The sequence below is a fragment of the Sapajus apella genome, unplaced genomic scaffold (genome assembly GCF_009761245.1).
Source record: "Sapajus apella isolate SASKATOON/1434 unplaced genomic scaffold, GSC_monkey_1.0 scaffold104, whole genome shotgun sequence".
Lineage (NCBI taxonomy): Eukaryota > Metazoa > Chordata > Mammalia > Primates > Cebidae > Sapajus > Sapajus apella.
The window spans coordinates 654,645-670,044 of NW_022437044.1; the positions used below are offsets into that span (position 1 = coordinate 654,645).

The 15,400-nt window shown below is 37.2% G+C and overlaps 1 protein-coding gene across 6 annotated transcripts in view; it reads right to left on the reverse strand.

Moving 5' to 3' along the window:
- The window catches only part of CHM (CHM Rab escort protein), a 182,384-nt gene that overhangs the window by 36,841 nt on the left and 130,143 nt on the right, over positions 1-15,400 (reverse strand). For all 6 annotated transcript variants that reach the window (XM_032258708.1, XM_032258704.1, XM_032258705.1 and 3 more), the window contains one exon: positions 9,139-9,216. In XM_032258708.1, the coding sequence (XP_032114599.1) occupies positions 9,139-9,216 (78 nt within the window). The remainder of the gene's footprint in view (positions 1-9,138; positions 9,217-15,400) is intronic.

Sequence of the window (15,400 nt, forward strand, 5' to 3'; positions counted from 1 at the left end):
GGACTAAGGGCAACATCCTTGAAATGGACTTACCAGCACTGACAAGGCCAGTATGCAATATTTCAGGAACTATATGCAAATGACTGTGTTTGCTATATCTTTGGATTATGGAAATATCAATTTATTTGTGTCACAGCTTCTTCTTTGGGGAACAGAATTATTTTATTAGAAATGAACTTATGTGTTGCCCCTCATAAAATGCAACCAAATTAATTTCAAAAGCATATTATAAAATATACTGGTATAAGTTAAAATCTGTTCAGTCACTCTAAAGATAAGCCATATAAGTGATACCTTCCAGGAATAAAGGCATTAAAAATAAAATGACTAACACTCAAGACCAATAGTGAGAATAATTCAATTTGTATTTCCTAAAGGCAAATTACGATATGCTAATATATTTGAACAAATGGCATCCCACTGTTGTAGGGATAGACTATGATGTCTAGTGATGTACATAATATATATTTTAACCAATTAACCACTTTTAATATAATATTTGTTATATTACATTAATATTTACATGATTTTTCCCATCTCATCTCCACTCTTTCTCTTCTCTACTTCTGTTTCTATATATACCTCCTCACATTTTATTGAACTAGAACTCTTGCCTTATAAAATACTTAACAAAATAGATCTGAAGTACTTACATCTGATATTCTCCAAAACAGTGTTTTAAAAACTGAAAATATAAGTTATTCACTCAGTCTTCTATTTTAAAACACTCATATACCATTTGAAACACAAAGTACTTAAGGCAATTGAGAAGAGAAATCTATCTGCCATTAAACATCAGTCTCTATTTGTCCTGTAAACACTGACGAGCCTTTTTCTTACCTTTAATTCAGAGACTATGTGAAGACGAGAGGAAATAATTGGGCAGAAAACAGTGGGTGTTAAATTTCTATATCTTGATAGGGTTTAGATTATACAGATTTATCATTTGTTAAAACTCAATTAAGGAGCACTTAAGATTTGGGCACTCCACTGTATGTAAATTTTCCATCAAAAGAAAAACACTAAACAAATATTGAGCTCCAGTTAACGATATGCATGCTGAAGTATTTAGGGAGAATTTTACTGACATCTGCAATTTACAGTCAAATGCATTAAAAAGATGAGTCAATACATGGATAGAAGGATTAATATTTGGGTAGCTATGTGACTAAACAAGTTTATTAAAATGTTAATTGCAGAACCCAGGAAGTGGATATACAGGTGTTCTCTTGAAATTCCTTCCACATCAGTATAAGTTTGAAAATTTTCACCATAAAATGTTAAAGCTAGGGGGGTGAGGGTCAGTGTTAATATAAATCTCAGACCTGAGTGCAAATCTTTGCAAAAGGTTCCCATTTAAACTGTATTATTAAACCTGGTCCTCAGGCTTTGTAGGCTTTTAAACAAGGTTGTTTTGGTGGTAGCTATAGCTTCAGTGACAGATAGACATTTGTTTCAAGTTATGATATTAGAAAGAACTAATGAGGATCACTCAAAAGGAAAGTATGGGGGTGTGGGAGTTAGGGAACTCAACTATACAAGGAGAAGATACTAATACATGTGTCTATTTATGCTGAGGCTTCTAATGAAACAGTGATTGTCAGAGTGGGAGGAGGAGAAGGAAGCAAATCAGAATCACACCTGGGGGACATTTTTAAATTATAAAGTACCCCTGGAGATTCTGATAAGCTCCCAAATCCCAGGAAAGAATCACTGTCAAGCATGCCACTGCTATTGTTGTATCTTCTATGTTGTGGTGGGTGGAGAAAAGTCAAGGACTATTGGTACAGATAAAATATTTGCTTCTGCAGAAATTGAGGTGATGGTCACATATGCCCAAGTCTCAGTCTGGAAGATGATAATAACATGACTCACCTGATAATATCACTCTGAAGCACTAAGGCTCTAGGCCTAAGCAAAGCTGCTCAAATCAAGACATGTTTAAGCAAGTGAGATTTGTTCTCCTCTCATTTAACTTACTGTCAGACATTCAGCCTAACTGGGAAAACAATGAATAAGAAAATATTTATTTTGGACCTAGATTTAGTCTTTGTATTGTAATGATTCATATAAAAGATTAGATGACATTTAAGTAACGGAAAGCAGCAAAATGAAAAAGTGCTGCCGGAGACAGGAAAATACCCCTCCCACGTAAACCTGAGGAAGCCAGGAAAGATTAAACCATGTAATATTTAGTGAGGGCCTTGCTGAGCCTCATAAATAGTATTTGAGGAGGAACATGACAGGTGTCCCCAGTTACAGGGACACAATGACCAAGCTGATCACACAAAACACTGAAGCCAGACAGAACACTTCTAGAGCTAAGCTTTCTAAATAAACAAATCACAAGAGTTATTCAGTTCTTGGATCAATGATGTAAGGGCATAGATAGCAACATGATGATAAGGAAGAAAATAATAAAATGAAAACTCAGTATCTGCAATTTGGCTTAGATGAGAAAAATAACACTAAAACAAGTATTATTCAATTTCTGGGATCTTCACAATGAATACACCAAATAATTTTATGGTAAAGAAAGCAGAAACTGCATATGGAATAATTTAAAGGAAAATGTACAAACTAAGGAAATTAGAAGATGCTCAATCACTGAAGAAAACAAAATAATTTTCCCTAGTTACTACGCCCTTCTGAGCTTTCTGAAATGCATTAGTTCAAATGCCACCTCACCCATAAAACCATCTCACATGCTTCACACTCATTTTTTTCTTGGGTAAAAAACACTCTAATAGTTCTAAACACCATTAACAGGCAAATAACTTCAAATCTATAGTTTTATGCTCTGACTTCTGCTAAGCTCTGTATCCATATTTGTAACTGTCTATTATCCATTACTTTCTGGATAGACTCCAAGCTCCCTTTTAATAAATATTTAATTGAAAAATAAAAATTGTATATATTCAAGGTGTATAATGTAATGACCTGATATACATATACACTGTGTAATGATTACCACAAATTAATTAACACATCTATCACCACCCATCTTTACCATCTGTGGGTGTCATGAGGAACTTAAAACCTGCTCTTACCAAATCTCAAGGAAATAATACAGTATTATTAGCCAAGTGTTTCTTAAAACTAGCATGCGGCAAACTGAGTTTATCATGGCTCCTCATCTGCTCTGACTCCCTTGGAATCCCTGTATCAGGTAATGGCATAACGAGCAGTTTTCCCGCCTCAAATCTCTCTTCTTACATCTAGTCTGCTATAACATTTTGATTCCACCTTATAAATACTTCCTGAAACTAGCCTCTTTTCTCCATCTCCACTGATACTGCCTTAGACTCTTATAATGTCTAATAAGATAATGAACTGCTATCAAGTTGGCAATTCATCTGTTCAACATAAATGTATAGCAAAACAATCATGTGCCAAGCACTGTTCTAAGAGGTAAGAAGAAAAATGTCTTGCCCTAAAGGAGAAGATTCAGACAGAGATAATTTTTGAAGATTCAGACAGAGACAATTTTAAGACAAAAGCAAAGTAGAATGATAAAAGATAAGGATAAGGAATTACAGATTACTAGAAGAGGTACCTAACTCATCTTGTGGTCAAGGGGTGGAGTATCAGGGAATGCTCTTTGGAGGAAGTGACACATTCGTTGCTTTTATAGGATAAAATACAGTTAAGCAAGCAAATAAGGATATGGATATCTCAGGTAGAAGTGCAGAATCTGCAGGGTTACAAAGGCAAGTAAGAGAAGAACAGGTACAGAGATCCATGAACAGTTCAGTATTATGTCACAATAACATGAAAAGCAAGTAGGAAAGAGAAATGAGCCTAGACAAGCAGACAGAGGCCAGATTACAGAGTCTCACCCGTCATGTGTCATGTAGAAAGGTCTTAGACTTTATTATGAGATTATATAAAGGCACGGAGGCTTCTGAAATAAGGATGGAGCCAGATCTGCATACTGAACAGATCTCAATGTACAATTATCTTATTAATTTAGTTGTTCTGCAATGTCCCCCAGTAGACTGTAAGTTCCATGAGAACAAAGACCCCAATTGTCTTTTTCTCTGCTGTATCCCCAGTGCCTGGCACAAAGAAAACAAATAATAATTGTTGCACTGATAGGTGGATGGATGGATAATGAAGTATTCTGTACATGTGAATAGTGTAGAGAGAGGGGAAAAAAAGATACAGAATCTCTGATTTAGGAGGTAAAGAATCATTTTCCATCACAGTGCTTCTTCCAAATCATTGCCAGAGTTACAACATAAAAGTAGCAAATCTAATCTTGCTGCTTTCCATTACCACCTCTCATTAGAGTCCAAATTCCTTAGCATAGCACAGAAGAATCTTCACAATAGGTCTCCCCCACCACTGGATTTCAAGGTCTCCAATTATATTAATAGTTACTGTTAGCTAACATAGTTAGCACTTACAATGTGTAACAAATGGTTCTACAACGTTTATCTATTTCGTTAATAATTATAATAACCCTGTGAGGTAGGTGTAGTCAATTGTCCAAATTTCTAGATAAAGAAACTGGGTCATAGAGAGTTAAATAACTTGCTCAGGTACACATAATAATTAGTGACAAAGTCAGGATTCAAATCCAATCTATCTGACTTTAGAGCTTTTTACTGAAGTCTCCTTGTATACAAGGACAGGGTTCATGTTTTTATTCATTTCTTTATCCCCATAGCAACTAGATGGGGTTTGGCAGATGTTAAATATCCAGAATGTGATCACTATCATTTTGCAAGCAGGCCACGTTAAAACCAATGCTTCAGCAATGACAAATAGTATTAAGAGTCAATTACCCCAAACTTGGTCTAACATTCTATTCATTACTCACTTCCAAGTATCTAGAAAACGCACAGACATCAGAAAAATATATCTGACATCAGAAAATATATATTCCTGTAATCAGAAAAATATATACCTGACATCAAGAAAGAGCCATCAGAGGAAAGCTGGCGAGACAGCTGAAGTACACAAGGACCAGTAGCTGAAGTAATTAGATTACAAATATTGGTTATAGATGGATCTGGTCCAATGTCATCTGCACTTTACCAAAATACCATATGCTATACTACTAACTGGCCAGATCTAATTTACAGGAGTTTTGCCTGGTCAACACAGCTGCAAAGGAAAAGAAAACTGTTTAACTAGAACATTCAGAGTTTTCAAAAAGACTCAACGGAAACGTGCAGTATGAGAATTTAGTGAAAAGGTTCAGAAAAGAACCACTGATACATACCTATGTCCTCTCAAATTAAGAAAGCAGAACCAGGCAAACAAAAATGAAAAATAAAACCTAGCTGAAAATAGGTATGCACTGGGTTACACATTTCACATACCATGATTTAATGTGCCTCCTCAATGCCCTATTTCTCTTCTCAGTCTGAACAGTAGTTGGATGTATAATCGCCACATTAAACTCAATGCTGTGATCACTGAGGCCTCTCTCACCTTTCCTAAATGGACAGCACAAAGCAAAGCACGAAAAGAGCTATGGTCAGTCTTTAATCTTTATTCATTTATTTAACTCAAAGTTATTGAGTATAATGAATACTAGGAACCTGCCTTGGTTCTGGAGATACAACAGTGAGATCCTGCCTTTTCTTATAGATAACTTAGGAAATGATCATAAAAGTGATGTGACAGTGGACAGTCAGGACTGGCAGAGGGTTCTGATGTAGTCTGTGGGATCACAGAATAAACTTAGAACTTTGACTCTAAGCATGAGTAGTTCTTAACTACCCTAAAGAGGAGAGGGTATATCAAGTGTTCCACATAGAAAACTAGGAAAAGAAAGGCAAACTAAAACCATAAGGAGACAAATGCAAATCTTTACAGATTCCTTACTTACTACCCTAATTATACTTAGAATATAACAATTGTCTAAGTCAGCCTCGAATCCTTAAAAAGAAATGTAGTTGGATACACCCAATACAAGGTCAAGGATTCCCCCCCAAAAAACTATCCCTTGCTTTATATTCAAATCCTAACAAAATATCTCCTATTACTGGTTATCTCTTTTGTATATTTGATTTTGAATGGCAAAGCTGTGTTTGGTAAAGATATACGGACCTGAGCCAACTTCAGTCAATGCTAGCTTTAGGTATTTACAGAGACTATTTGACTTGCTAGATTGTTTTAAAGAGGAAAAATTTAACATAAATATGGTAATTATTACTGAAGGTATAAATAGGAGCTTATCATTTTCAAGCATTGCCTGTATCTTTTAAATATCACTTAAGCATTTCAGTATAATGTGAATATTGTAGATAACAGGAATGTTATGATTTCAGGTCAAGTTTTAAAAACTGTCTTGTTAAAGAAATAAATACTTATGGCTTAGAATAAATTTTTCAGGAAGAGATTCACATACAGAATCCAAAATCGTTGCATTCTAAAAAAACAAGATGGACAAGATGATGATGTTCACTAGAAAACTGGGATTCTAGTAATATAACAATATAATTAATAGCACAAGTAGACTGTGTGCTATTTAAGTTATATTCATACAAGCAGGCACATACAAGTTGTTCATTTTTTTTTTTTTAATTTTTCACTGGGATTGAAGATTATGCATTATGCGAGAATGGCTTACATTTGAGCATATAAAATATTTTAAGATAATTCATCTCTAAATATTAAGGAAAAGCCAAGTACTTTCTGAGAACATTAAATAACTCAACCAAAGCATGTCAAATCTAGAAGGAGATCCAGAGATTACTACAGGGTCCATTTCATTTATCTTTCAGATAAAGGATTCAGTCCAGAGGAAAGGATTTGCCCACTGTCATTCATGGCACTAATGGAAATCCAAGTCTCCTCTCATTCCAGGGCTACCCAACCTTTACTCATGCCTTAGAAGTTACAAAACAAGAAATGTCTTTCTATGAAGATAGTTTTAAAATATTAAGTTAGAAGCAGTCTGTCTGCTATTTAAAATTCACATTTGCTGTAATCCCAGCACTTTGGGAGGCTGAGGTGAGCAAATACGAGGTCAGGAGTTCAAAACCAGGCTGACCAACATGGTGAAACCCCGTCCCTACTAAAAATACAAAAATTAGCTGGGTGTGGTGGGGCACGCCTGTAGTCCCAGCTACTCAGGAGGCGGGGCAGGAGAACTGCTTGAACCTGGAAGTGGGAGGTTGCAGTGGGCTGAGATCACGCCACTGCACTCCAGCCTGGGAGACAGAGCGAGACTCCGTTTCATAAAAATAACTAAATAAATAATAAAATTCAAATTTGATTGTCAGTATATCTGACAGATTCATATCGATAAGGCCTTAGGTTGACTTAAGACCTAAAGCCCCCAGTTTACCATGGAACACAGTACCCTTCACTAAGCCCTGAATTTTACCTTATAGATCAGTGTTTCTCAGTGTCATCTAAGGATTTCCTTTATTAGATTAACTTGGAGTATTCTTTACAACTGCAAATTACTGCATTCACCCTAAGCCTATTAACCAATTTCACTTTCTGACAGTGAGGAATGGAAATCTGCATTTTTGACAAGCTTACCTGGTAATTCTTAGGCACATTAAAGTTTGAAAACCACCAATCTAGAGATTCAATTGGTCTCTAGACCATCAGCCTTCAGCTATCTGTTGCAACTGGAATCTGCCCCAGATCATGAAAAAGAGCTCCTCTGTTCAGAGTATGTCATAAAAACAAAGTCAAAGGTAAGGAAAAGGTAGCCTTTAGTTCAACAAATGCAATTACTATACTAGCATATCTGTTTTATTTAAACAAACATGACCTATGCAAATTATTCATGTCACATGGGACTGAAATGGGACCCCAAGAGTAAAAGAATCTAAGCAAAGAAGCACCAAACAAGGAATTCATTATCTGGCTTTCCATCATAAGAACATACTCTTGTAAACAAGTGAATGCACAAAGAAAAATGACTCTAGAAGTCTGAAGACAACTATTCCTTAACTTCCATAGAGTCAAGATGTTAACAATCTGGGCCTCCAGGGGTAAATTTTTCTCTCCAAACTATCACTTTTTATTTTGTAGTATCTTTCTACAAAAGTGCTAAAGGTATTTTGCAACCCTTTTAAAATATGTATCAATGTTACCTTACACAACAGAATTACTCTTCTAAAGTAAATTTACTAAATATTATTATACATTTCTAGAGTTGAGGTTTTTCTTCACCATACCTCAAAACACTAGCTTTTTTTCACTACAATTAGTCTATAAGAAGTTAATAGACATTTCATGCCACTTAGATGATAGAAAACTTTTGTGAAATGAAAGGCACAGCTTAAAATTTGTATTATTTAAGCTTCCAGTTCAAGTGTTAAAATGTTTTATAACCTCAAAAATACCATTTAACTATATACCCCCTAAAAACAATCATCTAAGAAATATAGGTCAGTACATGCTTGAGAACATGTAACAGAAAAGAAAAACACATAGCAATTTACACAGCTTCTAAAAGTGGATCCAGTTGACACATTTAAGTTTCAGTGTAGAACGCAGAAATCATAGAATATTTTATCCAGCGTAATTCAGACAAGTAAATATAATTGAAATATAAAATATAGAGTAAACAGATGGTGTTCAGCTCTTTTAAAGAACCAGTAAATTCTTATTTCAACCCTAAACCTGCCTATAGGCCTGATACTATTGTAAAAGAATTTATCCTTAGATAAGAGGGCAGCATAGTTTATGACAACAATCTACCTAAAAACTCATTAAAGTCTTTTCTCTTGGAGTGACATGCATTATCAGCAGAGATTAATCTGATGAGTCTTTAGGTGAATTCCATTTTTAAAAATGCAATAACAGAGGGCTTTGTTGTCATCTGATGAAAATCAATTAGAGGAGGTAAGGCCACAAGGAAAACTAACATCACTCATCACCCACCCCCTGGCAGCTGAAATGATTTGTCTTCCAAGCTTGGATGACCAGGAGCTATAGGCACATTGCAGGGAAATTAATTTAGTTTCTATATTCTGAACTCACTATTCTTGTTCTGGAGGACCTAAACACAAATTACTTTTAATCAAGGTTGATATGTTATTAATAGCAAGGAGGATCTTTGAAGAATCTTTTCTTTTAAACTGACTTCAGCATTTCTCACCTGTGTTTGGGGTATAAATATAAATATATATACATGAAGGTTACTTAGATCATCCTTACTTTCTGGATTCTTTGTCCACTACAAGGCACTGCACTGAATGGCGAAGACAATAAGTTCCACCAAACACAGCACACATCCTAGGAAGAGAATAGGAAAATAAGAATTAGGGTAATGAAAATTAAGGTAAAAATATTTTAAGTATTTTACACTTCATAATTGGTATTACAGAAAAAAAACATTTTGATAATGTATTATTTTCTCTATCATAGTATTCAAAATCTATCTGAGGTAAGATTAGTAGTATCTTGACACAGTAGAGGTGTCACTGATAATAATACAATGCTGACAGAACTGTGACCAAACCAAAAGTATAGTGACCAAACCAAAAGTATACCTAAGCAAGAGCCAGTTATTCCCCCTAAATCAGCTCCTGCCTACCTAAGGTACAAAGAACACAAACAGCCTCAAGAGGTAATGTATGTATGACACACCCAAGAGAAATCACCATTGAGAAGTGCTAAAGAGGAATTAACCAGAGAAGACTCTGGAAAACTCCGGAAAACTCCTAGATATTTTACTCACAATAAATGTAAGCAAAACCTCCAGTAGCCAAAACTAATGCAACAGAAGCTCTAGAGAGTGTGCCTATCTCAGTAGTAATCTAAGTGCTTAAGTTTTAATGCACATGTAAGGAGAAGAGAGACCTTAAGATCCAAACAAGGAAGGAAGTAGAAAAGGAGATATTCTCTTAAAATATCTGGATTATTAAAGAGCTATACCTCAGTTAAAGAATAACCAAGGAAAGAAATCCACTTACTAAAAGAGGTAGAAAACAAGCCAAAAAAAAAAAAAAAAACAGTTTTGTTTGGGTGAAACCCTGAATGGTGGAAGATTATACTGTGTATTTATTAATATTATCAGTAGTCTGCCTCCGTACATGCTAGGGGTTTGAAATTATACCACTATATGATACAAGAAACTCTTAACCAACAAAGTATCATGAGAAGTGGTGCTGGGTCATTGAATAGACTCCTGGACAGTTAGGGGGAGCAATGGCTAAAGCTTTCTGGTTGAATAAGACTTTAACCAAGGCCATATGAGATTGCCACAGATGGAGTCCCTAGATGATGAGTTTATAATCTAGAATTATACAACACCTGAGGAAACACATCTTACCTTGAGTGCACAGACAAAAGAAATAGCAGGATTAAACTTCCCAAAATGTTATTCGGATAGTATAACTATCCGATTGAGATTCTAAAATGGGTATGCTCAGGATGAATAAATGAAAAACACAAGAAAATAATAATGGAATGTCCAGAAAGACAACTAGAGTAGGCTGAAAAATGCGCTCTCCCATTAAGATGTTCACATCTTAATCTTCTGGCTCCTGTGAATACATTACCATACCTAGCAAGAAGGACTTTACAGTAGTGATTAATTTAAGGATCTTGAGATTGGGAGATTATTCTAGTGGGTGCAACATAATCACAGTGTCCTTAAAAGAAAGAGGTGGTCAGGCACAGTGGCTCATGCCTGTAATCCCAGCACTTTGGGAGGCCAAGGTGGCAGATCACCTGAGGTCAGAAGTTCGAGACTAGGTTGGCTAACACGGTGAAACACCGTCTCTACTAAAAATACAGAACTAGCCAGGTGTGGTGGTGCATGCCTGTAATCCCAGCTACTTGGGAGGCTGAGGCAGGAGAATTGCTTGAATCTGAGAAGTGGAGGTTGCAGTGGGCCAAGATCATGCCACTGCACTCCAGCCTGAGCAACAGAGCAAGACTCTGTCAAAAAATAAAAAAAAAAGAAAGAAAGAAAGAGGCAGGAAGGCCAAAGTCAAAGAAAAAGATGTAAAGACAGGAGCAGACATCAGAGTGATGCCACTGTTGGAAGTGGGGCACATGCCAAGGAACGCAGGCAGCTTCTATGTGCTGGATAAGACAAAGAACAGGTTCTCCCCTAGAAGCTCAGGAAGAAATGCAGCCCTGTCAACCTGTTTTAAACTCCTGACCTCCAGGATGGTAAGATAAATTTGTGCTGTTATAAGCTACTAAGTTTGTTATGGCAGCAATAGGTAACTAATAAAATGATCCATGAATGCATGGAGATGATGACAGGAGTGGCATTACAAAACAGTGTGGAAAGAATGGAACCTTGAAAAAATGACTTGGATGGAGAAGAGCCAAGATGGTGGACTAGACAAAGCCAAGAAAAGCTTCTCTCACCGAGACAGACAACACCATCAAGTAGACAAGCACACTGCAAACAGATCTTCAGGAAGAAGGCACTCAAAGTGGATACAGGGAGAAAGAACGCAGGCCTCAGGGCTGAAAACGGAGGAGGCCAAGAATACTCCATGGGACTGCCAAACACCAAAGCTTGTTCCTGGCCACTAGCGGCTCCTAAAGAAGGAGTGAGTGAAATAGACATAGAGTGGTTCACCGTTGCCACAGACATCTGGAATGCTAGCTGCAGGAGCCCCTATGAGCCCCATGGACATTTGAGATGGCAAGAATTGCCCGGAGAGTTGTTAGAGACAGAAATCCAGTATACTAGGAGCTCAGAAGGTTTGGCATGGGAAGAGCTGCAAGGGAGCCCATCCCCAAGGCTCACCATGCTCTTCTAGGTGATTTTACCCTTTGTGAGCAGCTGGACCTGGTGAGTGCAAGGCTATCTTACCCACAGGATTCAGCCAGTGTGATCTAAGCAACCCCCACTCTGCTGATATCTCCTCTGGCCACACCTGCCCGCAGCACAGCCTCAGCTGCACTGACAAAATCCTTGCCAAAGTTCACTGTCATAGATCATTGCCTGGCAGTCTCCACCTTCCCACCAAAGTATTTTTGAAGACAAACCTCCACCAGTGAGCATCTACTTGCAGCCTTCCCCCAACGGTGAGCACTAAGCCACAGCCTCCCCAAGCCATGCTGCCAGGGCCCATGTGCATAAGAATCCACCACCACCACATCAGCATCCATACACACACAGACCAATCACAGCCCCACTGACACACCGGGAGGCCCTCCCTCAGCCATCCCATTGCTGCAGTCACCCATAGAGCCCACCATTGCTCTACTGGTATATACATGCCTGAGCCCCAGCTACCACAGCACCCACTCCGTGCCTCCCATGCCCAATTACAGCACTTTTGCTGGCAGCCCCTGTTGAAGAACTGTTGTCATCAGAATGGGAACACCTCACCTTCTCCAGCACAGCAAGTACTTGACCTCAATAAACCAGAACAAAGCAGCAGGCCTGGTCTCAGCCACCTAGGGTTACAGTATGCAGCCCAGGATGGGTGAGCTGAGCCTTGGCCACCTCAAAGTACCCAGAAATGAAGCCCAATGAAAGAAACCCAACTTATACCACAAATAAGCCCTCAAGGAAATTAAAAAAAATATAAAAGCAAAAAAACGCATACAAAAAACAGCAACTTCAGAGACCAAACACCAGCTCACACAGATGAGAAAGAACCACTCTAAGAATTCTGGAAACCCTGGCATTATCCAGATACCAAAACCTGGCAGAGATATAACAGAAAAAGAAACCTCAGGCCAATATCCTTGATGAACATCGATGCAAAAATCTTCAACAAAATACTGGCAAACCGAATCCAGCAGCACATCAGAAAGCTTACCTACCACAATCAACTAGGCTTTATCCCTGGGATGCAAGGTTGGTTCAACATACGCAAATCAATAAATATGATTTGTCATATAAACAGAACTAAAGACAAAAACCACATGATTATTTCAATTGATGTAGAAAAGACTTTCAATAAAATTCGAAATCCATTCATGTTAAAAATGCTCAATAAATTACGTATTGAAGGAGCATACCTCAAAATCGTAAGAGCCATCTATTACAAACCCACAGTCAATATCATACTGAATGGGAAAAAGCTGGAAGCATTCCCCTTGAATACTGGCACAAGATATGGATGTTCTTTCTTACCACTCCTATTCAACACAGTATTAGAAATTCTGGCCAGGGCAATCAGTCAAGAGAAGGAAATAAAGGGCATCAAAATAGAAACACAGGAAGTCAAACTATCTTGTTTGCAGATGACATCATCCTATATCTAGAAACCACATAGTCTCAGCCAAAAGTTTCTTAAGCTAATAAACAACTTCAGCAAAGTCTCAGAATACAAAATCAATGTGTAAAAATCACTAGCATTCCAACACACCAACTATAGTCAAGCTGAGAGGGAAATCATGAAAGACTTCCCATTCACAACTGCCACAAAAAGAATAAACTACTTAGGAATACAGCTAACTAAGGAGGTGAAAGATCTCTCCAAGGAGAACTACAAATCACTGCTGAAAGAAATCAGAGATGACACAAACAAATGGAAAAACATTCATGTTCATGGATATGAAAAATCAGTATTGTTAAAATGGCCATACCGCTCAAAGCAATTTATAGATTCAATGATTTTTCCATTAAACTGTTATTGACATTCTTCACAGAACTAGAAAAAACTGTTTTAAAATTTATATGGAACCATAAAAGAGCTTGAATAGCCAGAGCAATCCTAAGCAAAATGAACTAAGTTGGAGGCATCAGGCTAGCTGGCTTCAAACTATAATACAGGGTTACAGTAACCAAAACAGCATGGTACTGGTACAAAAACAGACACATAGACCAATGGAACAGAATATAGAACCCAGGAAAAAGATCACACACCTACAACCATGTGACCTTCAACAAACTTGACAAAAACAAGCAATGGGGAAAAGATTTCCTATTCAATAAATGGTGCTGAGGTAACTGGCTAGCCATATGCAGAGGATCAAAACTGGACCCCTTCCTTATAACATATATAAAAATTAACTCAAGATAGATTAACAACTTAAATGTAAAATCCTAAACTATAAAAACCCTGGAAGACAATCTAGGAAATACCATTCTGGACATAGGCATGGGCAAAGATTTCATGATGAAGATGCCAAAAGCAATTGCAATAAAAGCAAACATTGAAAAGTGGGACTTAATTAAACTAAAGAGCTTTTGCAAAGCAAAATAAACTATCAACAGGGTAACTAACCTAGAGAATGGGAGAAAATTTTTGCAACCTATCCATCTGATATAAGTCTAATATCCAGCATCTATAAGTAACTTAAAAGTAATTTAAAAGAAAAAAAAAATTACCCCATAAAAAAGTGGGCAAAGAACATGAACACACACTTTTCAAAAGAAGACATACATGCAGCCAACAAGCACATGAAAGAAAGTTCAACACCAGCGTTCATTAGAGAAATGCAAATCAAAACCACAATGAGATACCATCGAGCACTAGTCAGAATGGCTATTATTAAAATGTCAAAATAACAGATGCTGGCAAGGTTGTGGTGAAAAAGGAATGTTTATACACTGTTGGTGGGAGTGTAAATTATTTCAACCATTATGGATGACAGTGTGGAGATTCCTCAAGGACCTAAAGACAAATACCATTCAACTCAGCAATCCCATTACTGGGTATATAGCCAAAGGAATATAAATCATTCTATTGTAAAGACAACATACACGTTTATGTTCAATGCAGCACTATTCACAATAGCAAATACATAGCCTGAATGTCCATCAATGGCAGACTGGATAAACAAATCGTGGTACATACACACTGTGGAATACTATGCAGCCATAAAGAAAACGTAGATCATGTCCTTCGCAGGGACATGGATGGAGCTGGGGCCATTATCCTTGGCAAACTAATGCAGGAACAGAAAACCAAATACCACTTGTTCTCACTTATAAGTGGAATCTAAATGATGAGAACACATGGTCATACAGAGGAACACAACACACACTGTGGCCTAAGGGTGAGTGAAGGCTGGGAAGAGGAAGAGGATCAGGAAAAATAACTATTGGGTACTAGTCTTAATACCTGCATAGTGAAATAATCTGTACAACAAATCGCCATGACACAAGCTTAGCTATGTAACAAACCTGCAAATGTAGCCCTGAACTTAAAATCAAAGTTTATTAAAAAAAAGAAAAACCAAACAAAAACATACAATTCTGGCAACCCTAAAAGGCAAGGTGTCTTCTTACCTCCACACAACCACACTAGCTTTACAGCAATGGTTCTTAAGCAGATTGAAATGGCTGATATGAAAGACATATATTTCAGAACCTGGATGAGAAGGAAGCTTAATAACATATAGGAAAAAGTTGAAACCTAATCCAAGAAAAGCAGTAAAATGATCCAGGAGTTGAAAGATGATTTAGCCATGTTCAGAAAGAACCAAACAGAACCCCTGGAAATAAAAAATTCACTACAGGAATTTCATAATGCAATTGGAAGCATGAATA